The sequence below is a fragment of the Phaseolus vulgaris genome, chromosome 2 (assembly GCF_000499845.2).
Source record: "Phaseolus vulgaris cultivar G19833 chromosome 2, P. vulgaris v2.0, whole genome shotgun sequence".
Lineage (NCBI taxonomy): Eukaryota > Viridiplantae > Streptophyta > Magnoliopsida > Fabales > Fabaceae > Phaseolus > Phaseolus vulgaris.
In genome coordinates, this window is record NC_023758.2 from 37,130,247 (window position 1) to 37,151,596 (window position 21,350).

Consider the following 21,350-nt stretch of genomic DNA (forward strand, 5'->3'; position numbering starts at 1 on the left):
GTTAATTTTTTTTATTTTTTGTAGGAAAAATTTTCCAAGCATACATTACAAGAAAACAATGAGTTAGTTTTCAAATAAACACATCTATTCAGAATAGGACACTATTCGAGTAGCCAATTTTGAGGAGATACAAATAATTTTTTTTCTAATGAGTTGAAAGAACATAAATTTATTATAAAATTGATTTTCTTATTTTGTAAAGACTTTGTAGCTTAATCGACATTATTTTCTCAAATAAGTTAAAATAAAAAGTTAGAGTCAACTAAGTTAACTCTTACAATTTGTGTGTCTCATATAACATTTAATGAAAGGTAGAAAAATATTGAATTTGGCATTGTTATCTCTAATTTGATTTTCTTTTCTTATATGCATTATAATCACCATAAGGGGAAAAAGAAAATGTCAAACTAATTCACCAAAATGTTTCAGTTGCTCTTGAAATTGTTTCAGTTGCTTTTGAAATTTCTAGTTATTTCTCGTTGGAGATTTATGTTGGAGCTTTCTATTATCATCGATGTACTAATGCTTTCAATTCTAAGTTGTGTTTGTTCTCTTGTGATTTTGTCTTCTCAATTTTCAATGACGATGGAAGTGACGATGATGATGGTAACTATCGTAGTTGTTGCATGTTTCCAACGCTACGTGTTAGTAGTGGATTAGTATGAATATTAATGGGCTGGGAGGAGGGATAACAAGGAAATATATCAGTGAGCTTATTAGAAAGGAACAAGCTAGTTTTATTTTTCTTTAAGAGACAAAAAATGAACAAGTGAGCAAAGAGAGGTGTTATCAAATGTGGGGTCAAATAATACTAATTGGGTTGAGTATGGGGCTGTTAATAATGGTGGAGGGTTAACCACAATGTGGAAGAAAGACTGTTTTGAAATGAAAAGATATAGGAAAGGGAGTAACTTTTCAATTATAAAAGGTGTGTGGAAGTTAGGGACACCACTAGAATTAACGGTGGTCAATGTCTACTCTGTAAGCTCGTTTAAGGAAAATATAGTAGTCTGGTAAGAGTTAATTAAAGCAAGAAGAAACCATCTGACAAAGATGTGGTGTGTTGTTGGAGACTTTAATTCTATCATATATGTTGGGGAGAGAAGAGGTCAAATTCCTAATATTAATTATAATATTGATATATGAAGCTTTAATAATTTTATTGAGAAATCCTTTTTGGTTGACATTCTGGTTGGTAGAACGTTCACGTGGTATAAACCTAACGAACGGTTAAAAGCATAATTGATAGAATTTTAGTTTCACCTGAATGATTAGACAAGTGGTCGGTATGGAAACAATATGTGGTAGGCAGGTCGGTATTGGATCATTGTGCTCTGATTCTTAAAGATATAAAATCGACTAGGGTCCAAAACCGTTTAGATATCTAGATGTATGACAAAAGGATTTTAGATTTAAGGATCTCATAAGGGAAAAGTGGGAAAGCTATGACATCAGAGGAAATGGTTTGTACGTGACGAAGGAGAAACTGAAAAGGCTACAATTTGACATAAGATGTTGGAACAAAACAGTTTATGGAGATGTTAATTGGAAAATTGGAGATTTGGAAAAGAGAATTAATAGCTTGGATGAAAGAGATGATGAAGGGGTTTTGAGTGTGGAAGGTAGAGAATGAAGAAAGCGACTCTTAGAAAATTTAGGACAAGCTAGAGTTAAGCAGGAGGTGATAATGCAACAGAAAGCGAGGATGAATTGGCTAAAACAATGAGATTTAAATAAAAAAATTTATCATAATAAGGTTAAGTGGATGAGGCTGCAAAATGGGATTAACGGAATTAAGGAAGGAGATCTATGGTGTAAAGACCCGGTGGAAGTAAAAGAAAGGGTGAAGGTTTTTTTTAGGAAAATTTCAGGGAGGGGGTGATGTACAAGTTAGATTGGATAATGTTAGTTTCAAGGGTATCACATGAGAGGATAACGAAATGTTGGTAGGAGTTGTATCTGAAGCTGAGGTTAAAGTGGCAGTATGGAATTGTGATAACTCAAAAAGTCTTGGACCGGATGGGTTTAGTTTTGGGTTTTTAAAATTTAGTTGGGACATTATAAAGGGAGATGTTTTAAGAGCGATACAAAGCTTTGTTGGGGGTGGTAGTTGGCCGAAAGGAACTAATTCTTCTTTTATAACTTTAATTCCAAAGGATGCAAATCCACTACATCCTAATGAATTTAGAGCGATTTCCCTTCTGTGATGTATGTATAAAATTTTGTCCAAAATTCTTTCCTTGAGGCTGAAAAGGGTTTTAAATAAAGTCAATGATTTTAGGCAGTCTGCCTTTCTTGAAGGAAGGGAGTTGTTGGACAGAGTGTTAGTAGCTAATGAGACCCTTGAAGAAGTAAAGAGGAAAAAGAAAGAATGTGTGATTTTTAAGGTGGACTATGAGAAGGCTTATGACTCGGTAAGCTGGGAGTTTTTCCTTTGTATGTTAAGAAGAATAGGATTCTCTAAGAAGTGGGTTGTATGGATAAAGAATTACTTTGAATCCTTTTTCAATTTTGGTATTAGTAAATGGTAGCCCAATTGCTGAATATAAACCAAAAAAGGGACTAAGATAAGGGGAGTCCTTTAGCACCTTTTCTCTTCCTTATTGCAACTGAGGGGCTTGTAGGGGTGGTTAGAAAGGCGGAAGAGAAGATGGTGTTGAAAGGCGTTGAGGTTGGGGTAAGGTGGAAGAGAAGATGGTGTCGAAAGGCGTTGAGGTTGGGGTAAGGCGGACAAATGTGGATGACACTCTCTTCTTTTGTAAAGTTGACACCCAAAGTGTTATGACTTTAAAAACGATATTGAAATGCTTTGAACTTGCCTCCGGGCTTAAAGTCAATTACTCTAAGAGTAAGGTTGGTGGAGTAGGTGTGAGTGAAAATCAAATTATGGGGTTGGCAAAATTTCTTAATTGCGGTATCATGAAGGCACTTTTTCCTTATTTGGGGGTGACGGTAGGAGGGAATCATAAGAGACGTGCTTTATGGGAAGGGGTGCTTGGTAAGTTTCAGAGTAGATTGGGGTTATGAAAAGGTAAATCTCTTTCCCTGACTGGTAGATTATGTCTTATAAAATCTGTCCTTACCTCTGTAATGTTATTTTACATGTCAATCTTTCATATGACGACAATTGTGATGAAGGAAGTGGAAAGGATACAAAAGAACTTTTTATGGGGTTGGGGCTCAAAGGGTAGAAAAATTGCACGGGTGGCGTGGAATAAGGTGTGCGAGCCAAAAGAAAAACGAGGTTTAGGGGTTATAGACATAAGAAGGTTTAATTATGCCATTTTGGGTAAGTGGATTTGGAGACTTATGTCGTAAAATATGGTGGTTGGAGGAATTTAAAATCATAGGTAAGTATCAATAAGGATTATATATGGTGGAGGGACCTTAGGAAAGTTTGGAATTTAGTGGAATGGGGTAATGTTTTCGAAGACAAAGGAAGGTGGGTAGTAGGAGATGGGAAAGAAATTGAGTTCTAGGAGGATAAAAGGGTGGATAAAGAATCCCAAATGCAAAAATTTCCTAGGCTGTTCTCGGTCTCTACCGATGTTAGATGCACTTTATCACAAGTTGGTGTATGGAACAATAATTTATGGTCATGGAATCTGTGGTGGAGAAGGACTCTCTTTGTGTAGGAAACTAGTCAAGCAGAACAACTCTTGCAGTTGTTAGCTAATAAGAGATTAATGGAAGAGAGTAAAGGTATGGTTGATAAATGGATATGGAGGGATGCAAAGTCTACAATTTACACGATGAAAACAACTTATAATCATCTGAAGGGGGTTGTGCAAGGTGGTAATAGGGATTTTCTTACGGAGTTCTGGAAGGTAAAATCTCTTCCTTCGGCGCAAGTTAAAGCAAGAAGGGTGCTACCTAATATAATTGCTACTAAGGATAATCTTATGCGACGTGGCATAGTTCTGGTAAGTAATCTTTGTCCCTTATGTGGTGAGGAAGAGGAGACAGTAAATCATCTTTTCTTTCAGTGTAAGATTTTTTTGGAGAATATGGGGTCTTTGTTTGGAGTGGCTTGGGTTTTACTTGGTGTATCATTCGGATGCAAAAATGCATTTCATGTTGTTTAAGCCTGTAGGTACGAAGGAAGCTTACACTAGATGTTGGGGAGGAATTTGAGTAGCGGTTGTAGGTGAAATATGGAATCATAGAAATAAATATATATTTAAGAATGGGAGAATGGATTTTTTGGAGGTGTTCAGTGTGGCTCAAAGGAAATCTTGGTCTTGGGTTACAACTATGGAAAGCTTGACGAATTTCTCATACTCAGATTGGTGCTTGGATCTCATGTGTTGTATGAAGTATTTGAAAAAATGTTTATATAATTTTTAATTTTTATTGACAAGTTTAGAGTTTTTCTAACTTTTTATTTTTAATTAATTCAAAACTTATAATATTTTAGTTATACATAAAATATTTTAATTATATTTATTTTACTTTCAATTATTTCCATATTATGTATTTTTTACAACACATTTAAAAATACATAATGTGTATGTATTATTAATTATATATTAAATCTTTACATGTTTCTATTCAAATTTAAAATAAAATAGAAATAATTATTTTTATATTGAAATAAGATATTTAAAATAATAAAAAATTAGCATGCATAATGTGATACACAAATATGTAAAAAGAATCTACCATTAAGTAATTAATATATATATATATATATATATATATATATATATATATTGACGTATAATTATGAAAAAGTAAAATAAATATTATAAATAATATAATAATTAAAATAAACTATATCTAACAAATAATATAATAGTTAATATTATATATTATAAATTATAAATTTATCTAAATAATAGTAATAATAACTTATTTTCTTTCATTGTTAATATACTATTTAGTAAAATATTATTAAAAGTAAGATTTTTTACATAAATATATATAATAAAGACATGTCTTACGGATGGATGAAAAGATAAAATAATAAAATTATATCTCGCATATAAATAAAAAACTTAATAAATATTTTAAAAGCAAAATACAAGGTGTGCTGTAAATGACTAAAAAACTTTTTTACCAAATAACATTAGGGTGTCATACACTTCTTAGCCAATAAAACAAGTTAGAAGCTAGAATCAGATGTCAAACATATTTTTAAGAACCACTACTTACTTTTCATTCCTTTCATGTCTTTTAAACAAATTATAATTATTCATTGTTATTGATGTATTACATTAATTAATAATTTAAAGATCAGAAAATAAATAAATGCACCTAATTAATAATTTGTAGAGACCAGTTGAAAAAGGCAACATCTCTATGATTGTGATTATTCTATGAAAACGCATTGGTTGGTTAGTACAGCAACACCAATCTCACCAAAGCAAGATCATTTACCTGGATTTTACGAAAGTTTCAGGCATGGAAAAAGAAATGACAAAACACGTGCAAATGGAACATACATACAAAGCATCTTTTTTACATGTATAAATACATAGAAACCAAATGATACGTGTAAACTCACACTAAACCTTATTTTCATAAAAAGGGTGCAAGGGCTCATGTCATAGTTTTGTATGCGGAGTTTGCTGTTCTTTTTTCTTAATTATAATTAGGAATTTTAAGCTTATTAATCTGTTTTGTGTCTCTAAATTAGGTGGTAGGTTTCTTTTTATTATTATAAAAAAATTGGAAACTCTTAAATATCTTCTTTAATTCATTTATTCTTTCTTAATAATTTTTTTTTAAAATTTTAAAATTTTAAATTTTTAACTATATATAAATGCACAATCTCATTTTATGGGTTTGTGTCTAAAACCTAACATTTAGTAGTGTTATCCGTTAAAAGAGTTGTTGGGAGTCTCCTTTGGTTAACGGTACATCATGGGATATATAAGGTAATTATTTTATGATGTTAGGTAATTTGTTTTTGTTACTAATATAAAAATTAATTTAGATATTAATAAAAAATTTAATCTTTAAAAGAGTATATAATTTAGTTAATATAATAATTAATTATTTTTATTTTTGAATTTAATTTTTATTTAATATTTTTTAATGATAGAATAACTCATCTTTAATTCTCAACAAAATAACAGGGCATATAGTCATTGTATCGGTCGGTACTGGACAAGTCATGTCATTCGGTCTCGATGACCGACCAACTGGTCGAATACACATTTAAAACAGTTACAATAAATTGGAGTTAAGACAGTTGCGAGAACTCCCTGAGAATTAGGGACACGTCCAACAAATTTGGATAACACCCCGAAAAATCAAGGAACCTCCCTAAAAATAAGCTAACGACAATATATGATAGATTCGACCCATTACGACAGAGAGACCATGGCCAAACACTATAAATAAACCCTCTATAGGGGTAAGGTACACTTTTGATAAGTTCTTAATATATACTTTGAATATTGAATACTTACTTGATTGTTGAAGTATCTTTTGCAAGTCAACCTCGATCGAGCACCAGCAAATTAAGGAAAGAAAGTTAGAGTAAGGAGCAAGAGAGCGATCGAACGACCAACACCTCATCAATTGTACAATCAGTTCCAGGTACTATCTAGACCCACTTTGTCTATACAAGTACAATTGGCGCCCACTGTGGGGGCAAAGATAGAATCACAACATGCAACAATGGTTTCAACAAGGCATGATCGAATTCCTGAAAACCAAATCGCTATGTTTTAAGCTCTTCAAAAGCAAATGGAAGAAATACATCAGAAAAGCATAAAAGATCGACAAAAGAATGAAGAAAAGGTGCGTATCCTAAAAAAAATTCACCATGAATAATTCTGCAAGATTTGTCACCAAAATTTAACGTATTCTTTCTTGTAATCATACTTATTTGTCTTTCACTTATTTAGGAGTGTCTATCTTTATTAGTGTTTCAAAGTGTCGGTTTCTTCAACCTTTGGCTAATAAAGTCAAAAATTGAAGCTAGCATCTTGAAAGGTAAATCTCTTAGTATGATGGGTTAGATTCAGTTGGTCAATACGGTGATTACTGGATTTCTAACTTATAGCTTTAATATGTATAAATGACCTGTTTCACTTCTTAAGCAAGTTGAGCAATGGTGTCGAAATTTTATTTGGACTGGTGATATTTTGAAAAAAGGCATAGCTACCGTTAATTGGGCTACGATTTGTTCTCCTCTTGAGAATGGAGGTTTGAAGATTATTAACCTTCATAATGAAAATAATGCGTATCTTCTTAAGTTTGCTTGGAACTTTGCTTATAGCAACAAGCCTTGGTCTTTTCTCCTGAAAGTCAAGGTTCTTAAATCAAAATACGAGTTTAGAATGGTTTATAGATCCTCATCTCGTTGGCCTGAAATTAAGCAGTTTTATTCTACTATACTTGATTATACTTCTTGGACTGTTGGTACAGGTACTTTTATTAATTTCCGGAATGATAAATGGTGTTCTACTATTTCTTTAACAAATATTGTAGGGTTATTTGATGGTGCTAGCTTTCCAGATACAACCTCTCAGTTTTGGACTGGTTGTGATTGGAAGATTTCCTTGTCTTTATAGCATATGCCTTTTTTTTAATCATATCATGCTTAGGGAGGAACAAAATATTCCTAATTTGATTCTTGATGGGTCTGATTATTTCACTCTTAAATCGGCTATAACTTTTTTCTTGGAACCAGGAGTTCCTTGTGGTTGGGATAACTTCATTTGGTTTTCATATATTACGCCTTCCAATACACTAGTACTCTGAAAAGTTTTTCATGGACGGCTTTCTACAGATCAGTATATTCATAATATATGTTCTATGTGTACGCTTTGTGAAAAGCACGAGGAATCTATTCAACATTTATTTTTTGAATGTTCTAATGCTTTACATATTTGGAGTTGGGTTCGATAGATTTTTCTTACTTCTCATTTCTCTAATAAGGATGATCTTCTTTCTTTTATTTAAAGTGATGGTAGTCCGTTGGTTAAAATGATTAAGCTTGTTGTGATAACTTTTTTATTTGGATGAGAAATATGCTAGATTTCAAAATAAGATTGTTGTTTCTAGGGCTATTTCGGTAATTAAAGATTTAACTTGTCTAGTGGGAAATTCGTCTAAAGCTTCAATGAAGAATGATATGTTGGATTTCAACGTGATTAAGGTTTTTTTTTTGTATTAATACTCGTAAGTTCTTCGTTTTCTTCCTGTTAGATGGGAGTTCCCTTCACCAGGCTGGATTAAAATTAACATTGATGGGGCTACTAGGGGATATCCTAGTCTTACTACTATGTGAGTTTATTTGTGATCTCACAGCGTTTTTTGAAGTTCATATTGTTATGGTTATTGAGTTTTATGGAGTTATAATGCTATGGAGGAAGCTCAAAAGATGAAGCTTACTACCGTATGGCTTGAATGTGATTCTGTCTTTGTTTGTGTTGTGTTTACTGCTAGGACTAATGTTCTTTGAATGCTTCGTAATCGATGAAATACTTGTCTTAATTATTGTGGTAAAATCAGGTTTATGGTTACTCATATTTTTCGTGAAAGGATTGAGTGTGCTAATAAGTTGACTAATTTATGATTTATTCATATTGGTATAATAAGTTTTCATCTAGTTTGTTTTTAGAATTCTTTATGAATAAGTATAGTCTACATATGTATCGTTTTTGTTAACATATGAGTTTTGGTCTAGTCCACTTATATATTTTTGTATTTTTTTAAATACTATAATTATTATTACTTGAAATGTTAAGTTTCATAATGATGTCTAATATACAAGTTTTTATATAAAAAAAAATATATTATCATCTCCTAAAAACGATCAGAAGCATGGTCACAAATCCCCCATGGCCATTAAGAGGAAAAGAATTAAAGGGCTATAGATGGTTTTTTCTTAACAATTCAAACACAAAGTTAGGATATTTGATGGGCAGAATGCACTAATAATCAAGTTTCCATTAATTGCAAGAGAAAGGTGAGCGTGAATTCTCTATGTGAAAAAGAGAAAGTGCGGGTTATTTTTATTGGAATATTAATTAATTTATTAATAATTGATATTAACTAATTAGTATTAATTAATTCAGATTCATTAATATAATAATAGGAATATCGTGAATGACATTAAAACATATTGATACGGAAGAATGAAAAGAAGAATACATAAAATGCACCAAAATGCACCAATCAAGTTTAAGGGCAGAATGCACCAATCAAGTTTCTATTAATGCATAATATAGTAAAAATGCAGTTTAGGTTTCTATTAATTGCATGGAAAAGTAAACCGTTCATTTTGAAAAAGAAAAGTTTCTGTCAATTTTGTAGGAATATGAATTAATTATTTATATTTTTTTTTATCAATGAATAAATAGAATTAAAGGGATACTTCAGGGGTATCTCAACCCATATACAGTAACTAGAAGTGGACTTCCTATTTCATCCACAAAAGAAACTCTCCTTTATGATTGGAGCAGAACAACCTTAAAGTGAGAGAACCATACCTAAAAATATAACCAACAGGTTACCTCATAGCATCATTCAGCTTTACCGAAACACCCAGAACCGAGGCCACCTACATTCACCTCGCCCCGCGACGAGTTATCCATGCACGTTGCATAACTTCAGCGGCCACCGACTACATACATATGGGGAGCGTCGCTTCCTCAACCGGCTATCATGTTGACCTTTGCATAACTTCGTCGACCACCGACTACGCACGCATGGAGATCGCCGTTTTATCATGATAGCCGGTCGAGGAAGCGGCGCTCCCCATATGTGTGTAGTCGGTGGCCGCCGAAGTTATGCAACATGCATGGGTAACTGTCAATTTATATAACAATATGAACACAGTGAATGGAGTTGATTATGTATTAATTTAAGGTGCCAAAGAACCTAATTAGTATTAGTTACTTACGTTTTGGATGAAAAAAAATGAGGATTTGTAAATATTATATATTATATATTATTATAGATATCGATTTTAGATATATTTTTCGAAAAATTAAAATTACTTAATAAATTTTAGCTGAGATGAATCATACACTAAATGCAATGAACAAATAAATTGTTTCATTGATTTATAAATATTATAATAAATACATAAATGTAAAACTTTAATAAATAACCTAAAAATTTAAAAAGAAAAAAAATTAAAATTAAAAAAAATATTTAACTTCACTTTCAACTTAAGTTTAGCCTAAAGCCTAAAAGAGTTTTAACATGTCTCTAAACATGACATATCTTTTCATTCCATGACATTTATTAAAAAATAATGTACCTGATGTATCAGTACAAGAAAATCATGAAATAGAAATTGAGATCGAAATAATTAGTTGTAATAGTAACTAAATTAGAGACCATTTTAAAAACTAAAAAAAAATGGTTTCTAAATTAGTTTATATTATTGTTAAATAATTTCTAAATTAGTATCTAATTAGCAATCAAGTTTTTCCTAAATAATTGATAGTTAAAATCTTACTTGATAATATTTGATTCAAATATTATCAATATCCATTTCATAATTATTTTTTTATTGGATAAAAATGTATATTAGTCTCATTAAGATAAAATGAGAGTATATTTCTTTTAGTGGAATTAACATGAAATTTCACCCAAAAAAAAAGTAGAACAGATGTACATTAAAAAATATCACCTAATATTTTGCTAGCTTCCTTCTTTGACTTACCTTAACAAATTAAGGTAAAATCCTTTCCTATGTTATGCATATCTTACAATGTTCTCCCATAAAATTATATATATATATATAGGCAAGATATTGTTTCAATTACTAACATAAACAATTTATTCACTTAATGATTAAAATAAAAACATAACCAGTAAGAGTTATTAATAGAACATTTATAATCCCGAATTAAGTTTTAACTTGAAGAATCAGAAATGTGTTGATTGGCTCATGTAGCCAACACTGCTTTGCAAGACAATACAGGATATAACCGTTGTACAAAATGAAAAGCTACAGCTGCTTGTGTTGGTGAGTAAGGGTAACATAAAATAAAATATTATAGTGGCATTAAAAGACATTAAATACAAATTGCGTATATAGAAAGGTACAAAAGGACGAAAAAACTCATAATATATAATGTTTCTTTCTTTTGTAATTATGAAAAGGACGTGATTATTTTATTTGTGCAAAATCATAGCCCCTGGTTTTGGAGTTTGATGCATTTTACAAAGGTTACAATTAATCATTAGCTAAACATTAACCCTTTCCTAATATAAGCGAGGGAATTTAGTGGTCTCCTCAAAATTTTGCGAGCCAATGGTTAATTACGCAACGAATCGAAAAGAAAGAAGAAAGGAGCCTTTATAAAGGGTTTGAAGAATAAGATAACAACAATAATAACAATCTTTTATCCTTTCTAAGCCTGCATTAAGAGGGAGGACGATCAAGTAAACTTGATTCAGTCTCCCTAAACCCTAACTTGATTCATTCTTCCTGTCAAATATTGAACATGGGAAACTGTGGTAGCAATCCCAAGACCGATGAGGGTCCTATGGACATGCCTGAGCCTATGACCAGAGAGATCAAAGTTGAGCAGAAGGAGAATGAACTAAATATTGACACCAACAAGGAGGAAACCCTAAATGACAACAAGGAAGAAACCCTAAATGACTCCGACAATAAGTCTCTGAGAAACTTGCTTGATGAGGTATTACATTTTTCCTTCAAATTTCAATGAATATTTTCATTCAATTTATAATGGAAACATATAAGTTAAAATAATAGTTGTGACCTTGTAATGGCAGAAAGTAGATGAGGCACCGAAGATAGAGGAAGTAAAAGCTGAAGCGAAGGCAGAAGAACCTAAAACTGAGGTGGTAAAGGTCGAAGAAGAGAAGCCGAAAGCAGAAGAAGAGGCGAAGATTGAGGCCTAAAGATGAACAATAGCGTTATATTTTAAATACACAAAATTTGTTCTTTTTCTGTTCAACGGTCCACAAAAATTGACTACATCTGTTGTCTAAATTCACTATATGAATTTTGGCTTCTTCGTTTAATATATATTTCTACCAATTTTCTCAAAAGTATTTTCACTCTTTTTATATACGTTGTTTTCCAATTTCTGAAAAGATTAAGATTTTAGATCATTATTTATGTTTTTCTTTAAGAGTTTATCTAATTATCGCAAGTGTTTAGTTTTTATCGGTGTATATATTTTAAAATAAAGTATTATACAAAAATAATACTTTACATACGATACTAGTAAAATTCATTTCACAGCGGGCAATTTAAAATAAATTCATATTATAAAAAAATACAAATAAATAGCACTCGTTATTTTTATTTATAATATTATTTACTTTCATAAAAATTACTATTGCAATTGTAAGGCAACAAGGAGTGTAAAAGTGAGCTAATAGAGAGAATTATCAAATTAAAGTACATTTTCAATTCAAATAATTCTAGTAATAAATTACACCTAATTCAAAATTCTCAACTATTCTGCTTTTACCTCAATTAATTTATCAAAAGTCTCATGATAGACCTTATATTGACTATATTACAAGGAAGTAGATATTTAGTATTGACTAAATATAGTAAAAGAAAAAATTGACACTAATTAATTAATAACGTCAGATCTTTCTTACACATCTAGCAAATAATTGTAAAATCATGGATGCTAGTTTATTAGTGTCATTTTTACCCGAATCAAAATATAGATGCTAACATTGGCTAAGCCACACTATTCCATCACTAAGTTTTAAATTAATTTTAATTTATTAGATTGTCACTACATCATCTCATATGTTAAATATATAATAAATTACAACTAACTAGTTTATAAGTTGTGTTAAGTATTATATATATATATATACTTTAAATTATCTTATATTGTATGCTTAATATATATAATATAAGAATGATAACAAACTATAGTATGTCACAAATGTGACTTTTTTTAATGGAGAAGGTTGGACTAAAGATAAAAAATAACTATTAGTGGGAGAAAGATCTCTTTCTTGTGGGAGAGGAACATTCTTTCTTGCGGAAGAGGTCTTTCATCTTGAAAGATGGAAGAAGAAATTTTATATTGAAAAATGTGAAAACTAACCGTGAGCACATTTATATAGAAAAATGACAAAGGTGAGCCTAAACTAATTAGTGGGTGTAACTTAAATAGACATAAAAAAGAAACAATTTTACAGAACTAGTAAATATCACATCGGTAAATCGTTGTTTATTTATATCACATTTTTTTTTAAGTGTTACCTTTAGAATTACCTTTAGAATGTCTATGCTAAACAACTAAGCAATGACTTAAAAGTGGTCACAAACATATAAATGTGACCTAAAAGTGAAAAAGATAATATTTTTACAAATGTGACATAAACATAAATGCTCCAGTTAAAAAATCATTGTCTAAATTTTACGATAAAAAGTGTTGCCTACACATTGACAAAAAAATATTGTCTATCCTACTACTCCAAGACAACAAGCAGAAAAAAAAAGTGTTGCTTATTTCACTAGTTTACAAATCAAAATTCAAAACAAACTTTGGTGTAAAATCAAAATCCAAATTATTAATAATAGTATTATTATTTAACATTGTTAATAATATTAATAATTACAATAATAATAATATTATTATTATTCATAATAATATTAATATTAATAATATGTTTATTATCAATAATAATAATCATAATATGACAACAAAATTTGTATGGCGTAGTGATTATATATGTTATGTTTATTCATGGGATTTGAGTACGATTCGCTCTCACAAACAAATTGTTAATATTAACATTAATAATAATAATATAGTTGTATTTCTATATGTCCACATTTGAAAAAGTGTTGCCTATGATTCATAGATCACTATAGGCAACAATTATATAATTCTTTGCCTAAACATAGGATTGTTGCTTTAGACTTTAATAAAAAAATTGTTGCCTACAACTTTAGCCCATGACGAACTAAACCAAGACTAGGAATTCATTACCTAAAGTTTATGGTCACGATTTTTCATTGTTGTAAAATCATTTTTGTTGTAGTGTTGGAATCGTAGATTTACGAGATCTAGCGGTGGAGTGCACTAGATCATTGGGTTGTTCTTACTTATTTATAAACATATCGTGGGTCACTCAAGTAGGGGAGCACTTGCACTACACTATTTTTCATTTTAGGTCACGCTGACATGTCAACGGGTAAAAAAGTTTGATATATTGTTATAATGCCTAGTTCATCATGGTTTTTAGAGTTTTTTGCTAACAAGTTTCTTGTTTTACGACCTTGTACAAACATTATACTTTGATTTTCCTTTATGTAAACAATACAAGTGAAATCGTGCAAACATGACATGACTTTAATTGAACGTAGTCACACACTTAAGCAAAATCGTCCTATTGCCACATGACTTCTACACAAAACCATTGAACCAAACTCGTGGAGTAACAGCATGTCTTCATCTTAGAGATTAAACCACACTGATAACGAAATTCGTGTGAGACTCTATCTCATGAGTAATCACATCCAGATGTTTACTTAAATTTGAAAATTTCCATTGCTATCGATAGCCTTCAATGTATTTTTCCAATGCTTAAAAATAGATCTGTAGATATAGCTAATAAACTAGAGAGAAGTTTAGCATGTCTGAGATGGGAGCATTTTTAAAGCAACTAAATTTCTTTTAGCCATTTTATTTTCAACACTTCACAAACAGATTCACCAAAATAGTGATGAAAACCAGCACCTCCACAACACTGAAAAAACATTAGTACAAACATACACAACAATCACCTATGGATAAAACAGAGGCAATTTTCATGTCCCACAGCAGAAGCTATACAACGTGGTTGGCACTTCCCATCTCGGAACCACTCTTGACGCTTCTGCAGGAGTTCATTGAGAAAATCATGAAGCTTCTCTATGGTGACATTTGGCATCACCACCACATGAGCAATGTTTCCTTGGCATGCCAACTGCCACTTGTGCACGAACTCCTCATCATGTGGTCTCTCGAACACAACCGTGCTGCTCAGCTCGTTCACCATTGCTCCAATGCCTGCCTCCACAAGCTGACCTTTGAAGTAGTGTGCATTGCGCAAGCACTTCTGCACCTCTTTCTGCAAACCTCTGTACCCTTTCATGTTTAGACTGTACCAGAGGAATATGGGGGCGTGCCCGTTCCTGCTTCCCACGAACTTGTGCCCAGAAACACTCACACTCCCTATAGGCTTCTTGAAAGAAACTTTTGGAGCCTGACAAATCGTCAACCCAATTATTTATTCAACACGTCAGAATTGTAAAGAACGTGCCTTTTGATTATTAATTTTGGTTCAAAACTTACACGTTTCACAAAAGGTAACATGAGACCAAACAGAGCCCCATCACAATGAATGTAGAAGCTGTCACGTGAAAATCCTGCTTCCTCAATTTTCTTTATAACCAGGTCAAGGTCATCCACAGCTCCTTTCACAGTTGTACCTGCAATGTTTGAGTGTAAGAGCCACAATAAAGGAGAGGAGAGGGCATAAGGGAGTGAGAGAGGATGAAAAAATTGCCTATGTTCACATTCACAATCGCTGGCTTGTCCTTGTGACAAAGAAGCTTGGCCTTGAAATCATCACAGTCAATTTCACCAGAACAAAGTGTGTCAATCTTCACACATTCCATTCTGTACATACGAGCAGCTTTGAATACAGAATAATGTGACTCCTCTGAGGCATATAAAATCCCATCTGGGAAAACCTCTCTCCTGCAAAACTCATTTAACCACATTCGGCATATTATTTTCAACAACAACATACACAAAAACTAGCTGAAACTAACCCAACAAGGATTCCATGGAGATTGCCTTCTGTGCCACAGTTTGTTATATAGCCCCAGTACTCGTCTTTCTCCAATTCCCACAACCTCGCAAACCAGTCCAAAACACCAACCTCAAACTGCCTCGAGTGGACACCATAGTTGCTTTCAATAAATGGATCTCCCAAGTTGTTGATAGAAAAGTGCTGAAGTTGAGAGAGTGCCTCATAGTCAAAATCCAAATTATAGGGGTAACCTGAGATAGATTTTTCCAAAAGATTAGTTAGTATATGAGATAAACCTGTTACCTAACTAATTATGTTTATTGCAGACAAAAATACGTGCAAATATAATATCAAACCTAAATGATATTTTGTCCTTTCAGTCAGAGATTTTTTGTATTTAGCCAACACACTTGCCATATAAGCTTCCCTTTCACCAGTAACCTCATCATCTATATCAGGCTCTGAGACTTCAAGGCACATGGTATGGATATTTCTTCCCAGGACAATATTTCTCTCCCCATTTTCTGTACCATTCTGAGCCTCTCCCTTGCCTGCAATGTCATCCTCTTCGGCCATGAGTGGTACATGTACATGATCTGTTATAAAAGCCGTGGAATTGAAAACCTCAGGCAAAGGTTTCATTGTTCCATTAATGCTGGAATCAGGAGCTAAAACATCAACACTTCCAGCCATCTTGCTACTTGCAGCACAAGAAATTATCTGACAGACAGAACACACAAGTTGGTTATCAAACAAAAAGAAGAACCTAAGTGCAACAAATAAACCATGAGCCTCAAGCCAAAACTCAGCCATCAATCTTTATCAAACACTTTGCTAGAAACCACGATTCCAGAAAAGGAAATGAAACAAGGCTGACCAAAAGAAGCACGATAGCTATGTTGGTCTATACATATCCATGCAATTCATTTCCATTTACTTTTAATATTCTTTTCACTTTAATTTTTAAACTTTTCCCGAAAATCACACTAAAGAGGTTGTTTCGTAGAAAGCAAAACAACTTTATCAATGAGCCAAACACAACTAATACTTGCTTTTGAAACATCAATGTGTTTCATTCTAATTCTATGTATCCTATTGAATTCATGTCATATATTTCTCAATTTTTTCAGCATTTTCATGTTCAAATGGTTAATATTGTATAGCATCAATACAGCAATATCTCACTTCTAAATAAGGCACAATCAGAAACAGCTTTTATTCAAATACCTCCACAGAGAAACAAAATATAATTTTCCCAAATAAAGAAGTAAGCTTAGAAGGCTTGCTTTCGAAGCAGAAGAAAACAAAACAGTTTGGCCAGAAACTGATTCAACAACACTCAAACCAAAACCAAAGCCACACGATGAATTGCTTCTACTTCTGAGATAATACTTATTCAAATGAAATAAATAGAAAAACTTCAATCAAGGACAAAATACAGAAAGGAAAACTCACCACTGAAGGTAAAGAACAGACAAAAACACAATGAAAACAACATTAAGTAATAACAGCATCAAATCAACATAACCGAAGCTAAGAATAATTCAAATATCCAAGTATTTGAACCATACAGAAGGAAGTCACAGTTAAAAAATAGGAAAGGGTAGGAAGCACACATGAAGCAACTATGGTCTGAACTACAAAAGCTGATATTTTCTTTTAGCCCAGAAGCACCTTCTGATGGAAAGAGTGAACAATCATAAAGGTTGAAAAGGAAAGGTCGTAGTTAATGAGGAAAAAGACCCGGATTTATAATCGCCACATTTCATAGACTCATGTGCAAATTATTAGAGTGATAATGAAAGGAAGATACAAAGAACCAAAGTACTAATTGGCACGCAAATCACATGTCAAGAGAAAATATAGGCTTGTATTGGTGTTTTGACTTGATACGAAGAGAAAGAAAAGACAAATATTGGATTTGGTATTTAAAAAAAAATAGTGTTCATATATCATTACACTTTAACTCTCTGGGACAAATAGACACGTTGAAAGAAAATTTTGAGAGAAATGTCACTGAATGAAAAAAAAAAAAAAAAAAAAAAAACAATGTAAACCATAAAAACTTTGTTTTTTTTTTATTTATTTTCGCCGATCAAAAGGTATTTTTTATTAAATCAATATCATTATCGTTTATTTTGTTTTGATCAATCAATACAAGTGGTATAAATCTTGATTGTTTAGTTGTTAATGTTTCTTATTTTTATTTTTCTTACTCTACTTTTTATTTTCCTACAATAAATAGAGGCGAAAGAGGAAGAAAATAGAGAAACAAAATATCTCAAATCGTTACTTGAATACAGATCATTCAGATTTTTGCAGGGGAGGATGGATGCGTTGCATTTTTGTGGAGAAGAGAACATGTATTAGAAAATAGATATTTTTTTAAGATTTGTTATTAGAGTTTCTCGTCTTATTCTTCTCCTTTTTCTTTTTATTATTATTATATTCTTTTTTTTATATTAGTAACAAATCAAAATTAGTAATAGAAGTCTTTAGAATGAAATATGTTGATCATGTTATAAATTTAAATTTGCTTAATATATTTTTCTGTAACTTAATTATTGTTATTCTTACTCATTATTTGAATTTTGGTCGAAAAATTATGATTTATTATATATCTATTTTTGGATACAATTAATTATTGTAACCAATATATTACTTATGATGTCTGTCAATGTCAATAATCCGAATAAAGTAGAAATTGTATGCAAATTAATACTTAAAATCAAATAAAATATTATTATTTGCATATTTATATTAAAAAATATAAATTTATAATTTATTTTAATAAATACGAATATATTATATTTATATATAAAAATAATTTCTCTTTATAACTTATTTTTAGAATGATATTATAGTTTTGTTTTAATTTTTTTTTTTAATGTGTAAGTATCCTGTAAAACAAAATTATATAAGTAAATATATATAAATTATTTAACTTTTCTGTTTCTCCTAGGACACCAAACCACTTCTTTCTTTCTTCCTTTCTTTCTGTTTTTTCTTCTTTCACTTTTATTATTATGTCTTTTTGTTTACTTTTTTATTTATTTCACGTTGGAATTCGATTTTTATTTTTCTTATAAAAATTAAATAAATTATAATACTTAACAATCATAATAGTTCATTTTAATTTTTTTTTAATCTTGATAAGAATATACAAGTAAGAAAATAATAAAAAATTGAAAAAATTATAAATAATATATTCTATACAATTTAATTATTGTTATAATTTAATTAATGAGATATTTGTTAAAAAGAATTTGTTTTTCCATAAAAACATTTTAAATATCAATCTTTATCTTTATTTGATTGTACATTTAAAGAATAATTTAATTTTTTTTCTTTAAAATATACATATACACATATATATATCTATATAGATAATAAATATAGAGATAGATAATTTGATATTTAAAAAATAAGAATACACATAATATATATATATATATATATATATAAATAAAAATTGCAAATACTACTATAATTACACGTGCAGAAGTATATTAGCCTATTTTATTCAACGGATTTTTATATTCTATTTATTTGTAAACATAAAATTAATCTAATTATATCTCTGTAATTTCATGAAATATTATATTATTAGCGGAAGAATGTGGAGCATAGTTGGATTAAAAAAATGAAGAAAGAGTAAAATCTTATTTTTGAACTTCTCGATCCGTTCCTTGATAGCGAGATTCGAATAGGATGTTCAAAATCAAATAAAGATTTATTAAGAAAGATTCTTCGATACTAATATAAAAATTTATCAGTGTTATTGACTTGTCATCTAAGTTAAATAATATAAAAATATATATTCAATTGTATTATTTGTGTTGTAAAAATCATAAGTAGTTGATTATTGGATTTCACTTTAAGTTCACTATTCAATTGATATATTATTGAGTATTGAATTATTAGATTCAAGTTCAACATACTTTATATTTAGAATATAATTAAATTAAAGTCTTTTGAAAGTGAGTTTACAAGTTTTTTAAACTTTGGAATATGAGTATTTATTTAGATAAATAGGTGGACGATTGATTCTCTTTTAGGAGGATATCTTCCATGTTTAAAGATAATGACTCTTTATATGTTACGAGAAAGGAGGAGAAAAAAAATTGATTTATGCGTGTAATTATAGGTGTGAAGTAAGTGCTTTTAATAATTTTATAGAAAAAGCCGACTTGGTTGATATTTTGATGGTTGGTAGAAAATTTCCCTGGTACAAATTAAATGGTTTTGTTAAAAGTAGAATTGAGAGATTTAGTTTTAGGAAATGGTTGGAAAAGTGTCCAGTAAACAATTTGTGTTTAGTAGATTTGTATTTGATTATTGTGCTATAGTGTTAAAAGACTCTTGTACAGATTGGGGGCCGAAATCATTTAGAAGTCTAGATATTTGGCAAAGTGATGGCAGATTTAGGGATTTCGTACATTGTAAATTGTCTAGTTATGAGGTTCAAGGCAGAGGGATGTTGGTTTTATAGGAAAAGTTGAAAAAGTTAAAATCAGATTTAAAAATCTGGAATAGTGATGTATTTGGGGAATGTCAATTAGTTATGGGAAGATATTCAAAAGAAAAAGTTGGATGCACGTGATGATAATTGCACTTTAGACGATGAAGGTAGGGAAGAAAGGAGGTTTTTATTAGTAGAACAGATAATGATTTTATTTAAGCAAGAAGTTATTATCCATCAAAAAGCCCGACTTAAGTGGCTGAAACAAGGTTATCTCAACTCAAAGTTTTTTCATTCAGTTGTCAAGTGGCGGAGAGTGAAGAATGGGTTTAATGGTGTCTGGTCTGGATGGCTTTAATTTTGGTTTCATTAAGTTTTGTTGGGATCTTTTAAAGGAGGACGTTTTTTTCAACAATGAATGATTTTGTAGTTTCTGGTAAATGCCAAGGGGGTCAAATACCTCGTTTATTTGTTTGGTTCCTAAGGTCGTGAATCTACAACAACTTAGTAATTTCAAACATATCTCTTTGATTGGTTGCTTGTACAAAATCATTTCAAAGTTGTTGTCGTTAATGTTAAAGAAGGTGATTAGTAAAGTGATATATTAAAGGCAATATACTTTTCTTGAAGGAAGGGATTTACTTGCTCGACAAGTTGTAAAATAAGTGAAGTCTTCTTATAAGGTTGTTGACTCTTTGATGGAGAGATCCAACTAGAATGTAAATGTTTAAGTCAATAAGAAATTTAAAGAAATAATGAGTAAAAAGATTTAAATAAATACTCTTTTGATATTTACGTGTAATTATAAACTTTTAAAAACTTTTAGAATTTAATTTAAGGATTAAAAATATATTTCATGGCATCATTTACATTATATAACTAATAAGTACCATATTTAGGTTTAAGTCCAATACTTAACCAAAATCATTAAATATTAAATTACTATATTAAAAATTTACTCTAAACTATATTATCAATAACTTTAGTTAGTAATTGATAAAATTTATTATATTAGTTCAACAATGTTGAATTTTATTAAAATTAAATAATAATAAAATTATATACATTTCAAAACTTAGCCTGATTTTATAATTTAATTCTTAAAATAAAGTTTTTTTTCCCACGAGGATTTGTTTTAGCGTGAGAAAAAAATAGTGAGATTAAT

General features: G+C 30.5%; 2 protein-coding genes across 4 annotated transcripts; one reads left to right on the forward strand and one right to left on the reverse strand.

Moving 5' to 3' along the window:
- Positions 1-11,311: 11,311 nt before the first annotated feature.
- On the forward strand, positions 11,312-11,969 carry LOC137809741 (uncharacterized). The gene is made up of 2 exons (XM_068610829.1): positions 11,312-11,618; positions 11,716-11,969. Exons 1-2 carry the CDS (start codon positions 11,421-11,423, stop codon positions 11,842-11,844), a joined length of 327 nt encoding a protein of 108 aa, XP_068466930.1. The 5' UTR covers positions 11,312-11,420; the 3' UTR covers positions 11,845-11,969.
- Positions 11,970-14,577: 2,608 nt separating this feature from the next.
- LOC137811809 (serine decarboxylase 1-like) lies at positions 14,578-17,460 on the reverse strand. Of its 3 annotated transcripts, none has more exons than XM_068613640.1 (6): positions 17,340-17,460; positions 16,080-16,443; positions 15,743-15,974; positions 15,475-15,668; positions 15,261-15,397; positions 14,578-15,171 (listed from the first exon to the last, which is right to left on the reverse strand). In XM_068613640.1, exons 2-6 carry the CDS (start codon positions 16,414-16,416, stop codon positions 14,707-14,709), a joined length of 1,365 nt encoding a protein of 454 aa, XP_068469741.1. In that variant the 5' UTR covers positions 16,417-16,443; positions 17,340-17,460; the 3' UTR covers positions 14,578-14,706. The 3 variants fall into 3 exon arrangements, with proteins under 3 accessions (XP_068469741.1, XP_068469742.1, XP_068469740.1); XM_068613641.1 differs by having other exon boundaries at positions 17,295-17,421; XM_068613639.1 differs by lacking the exon at positions 17,340-17,460 and having other exon boundaries at positions 16,080-16,660.
- Positions 17,461-21,350: the final 3,890 nt, after the last annotated feature.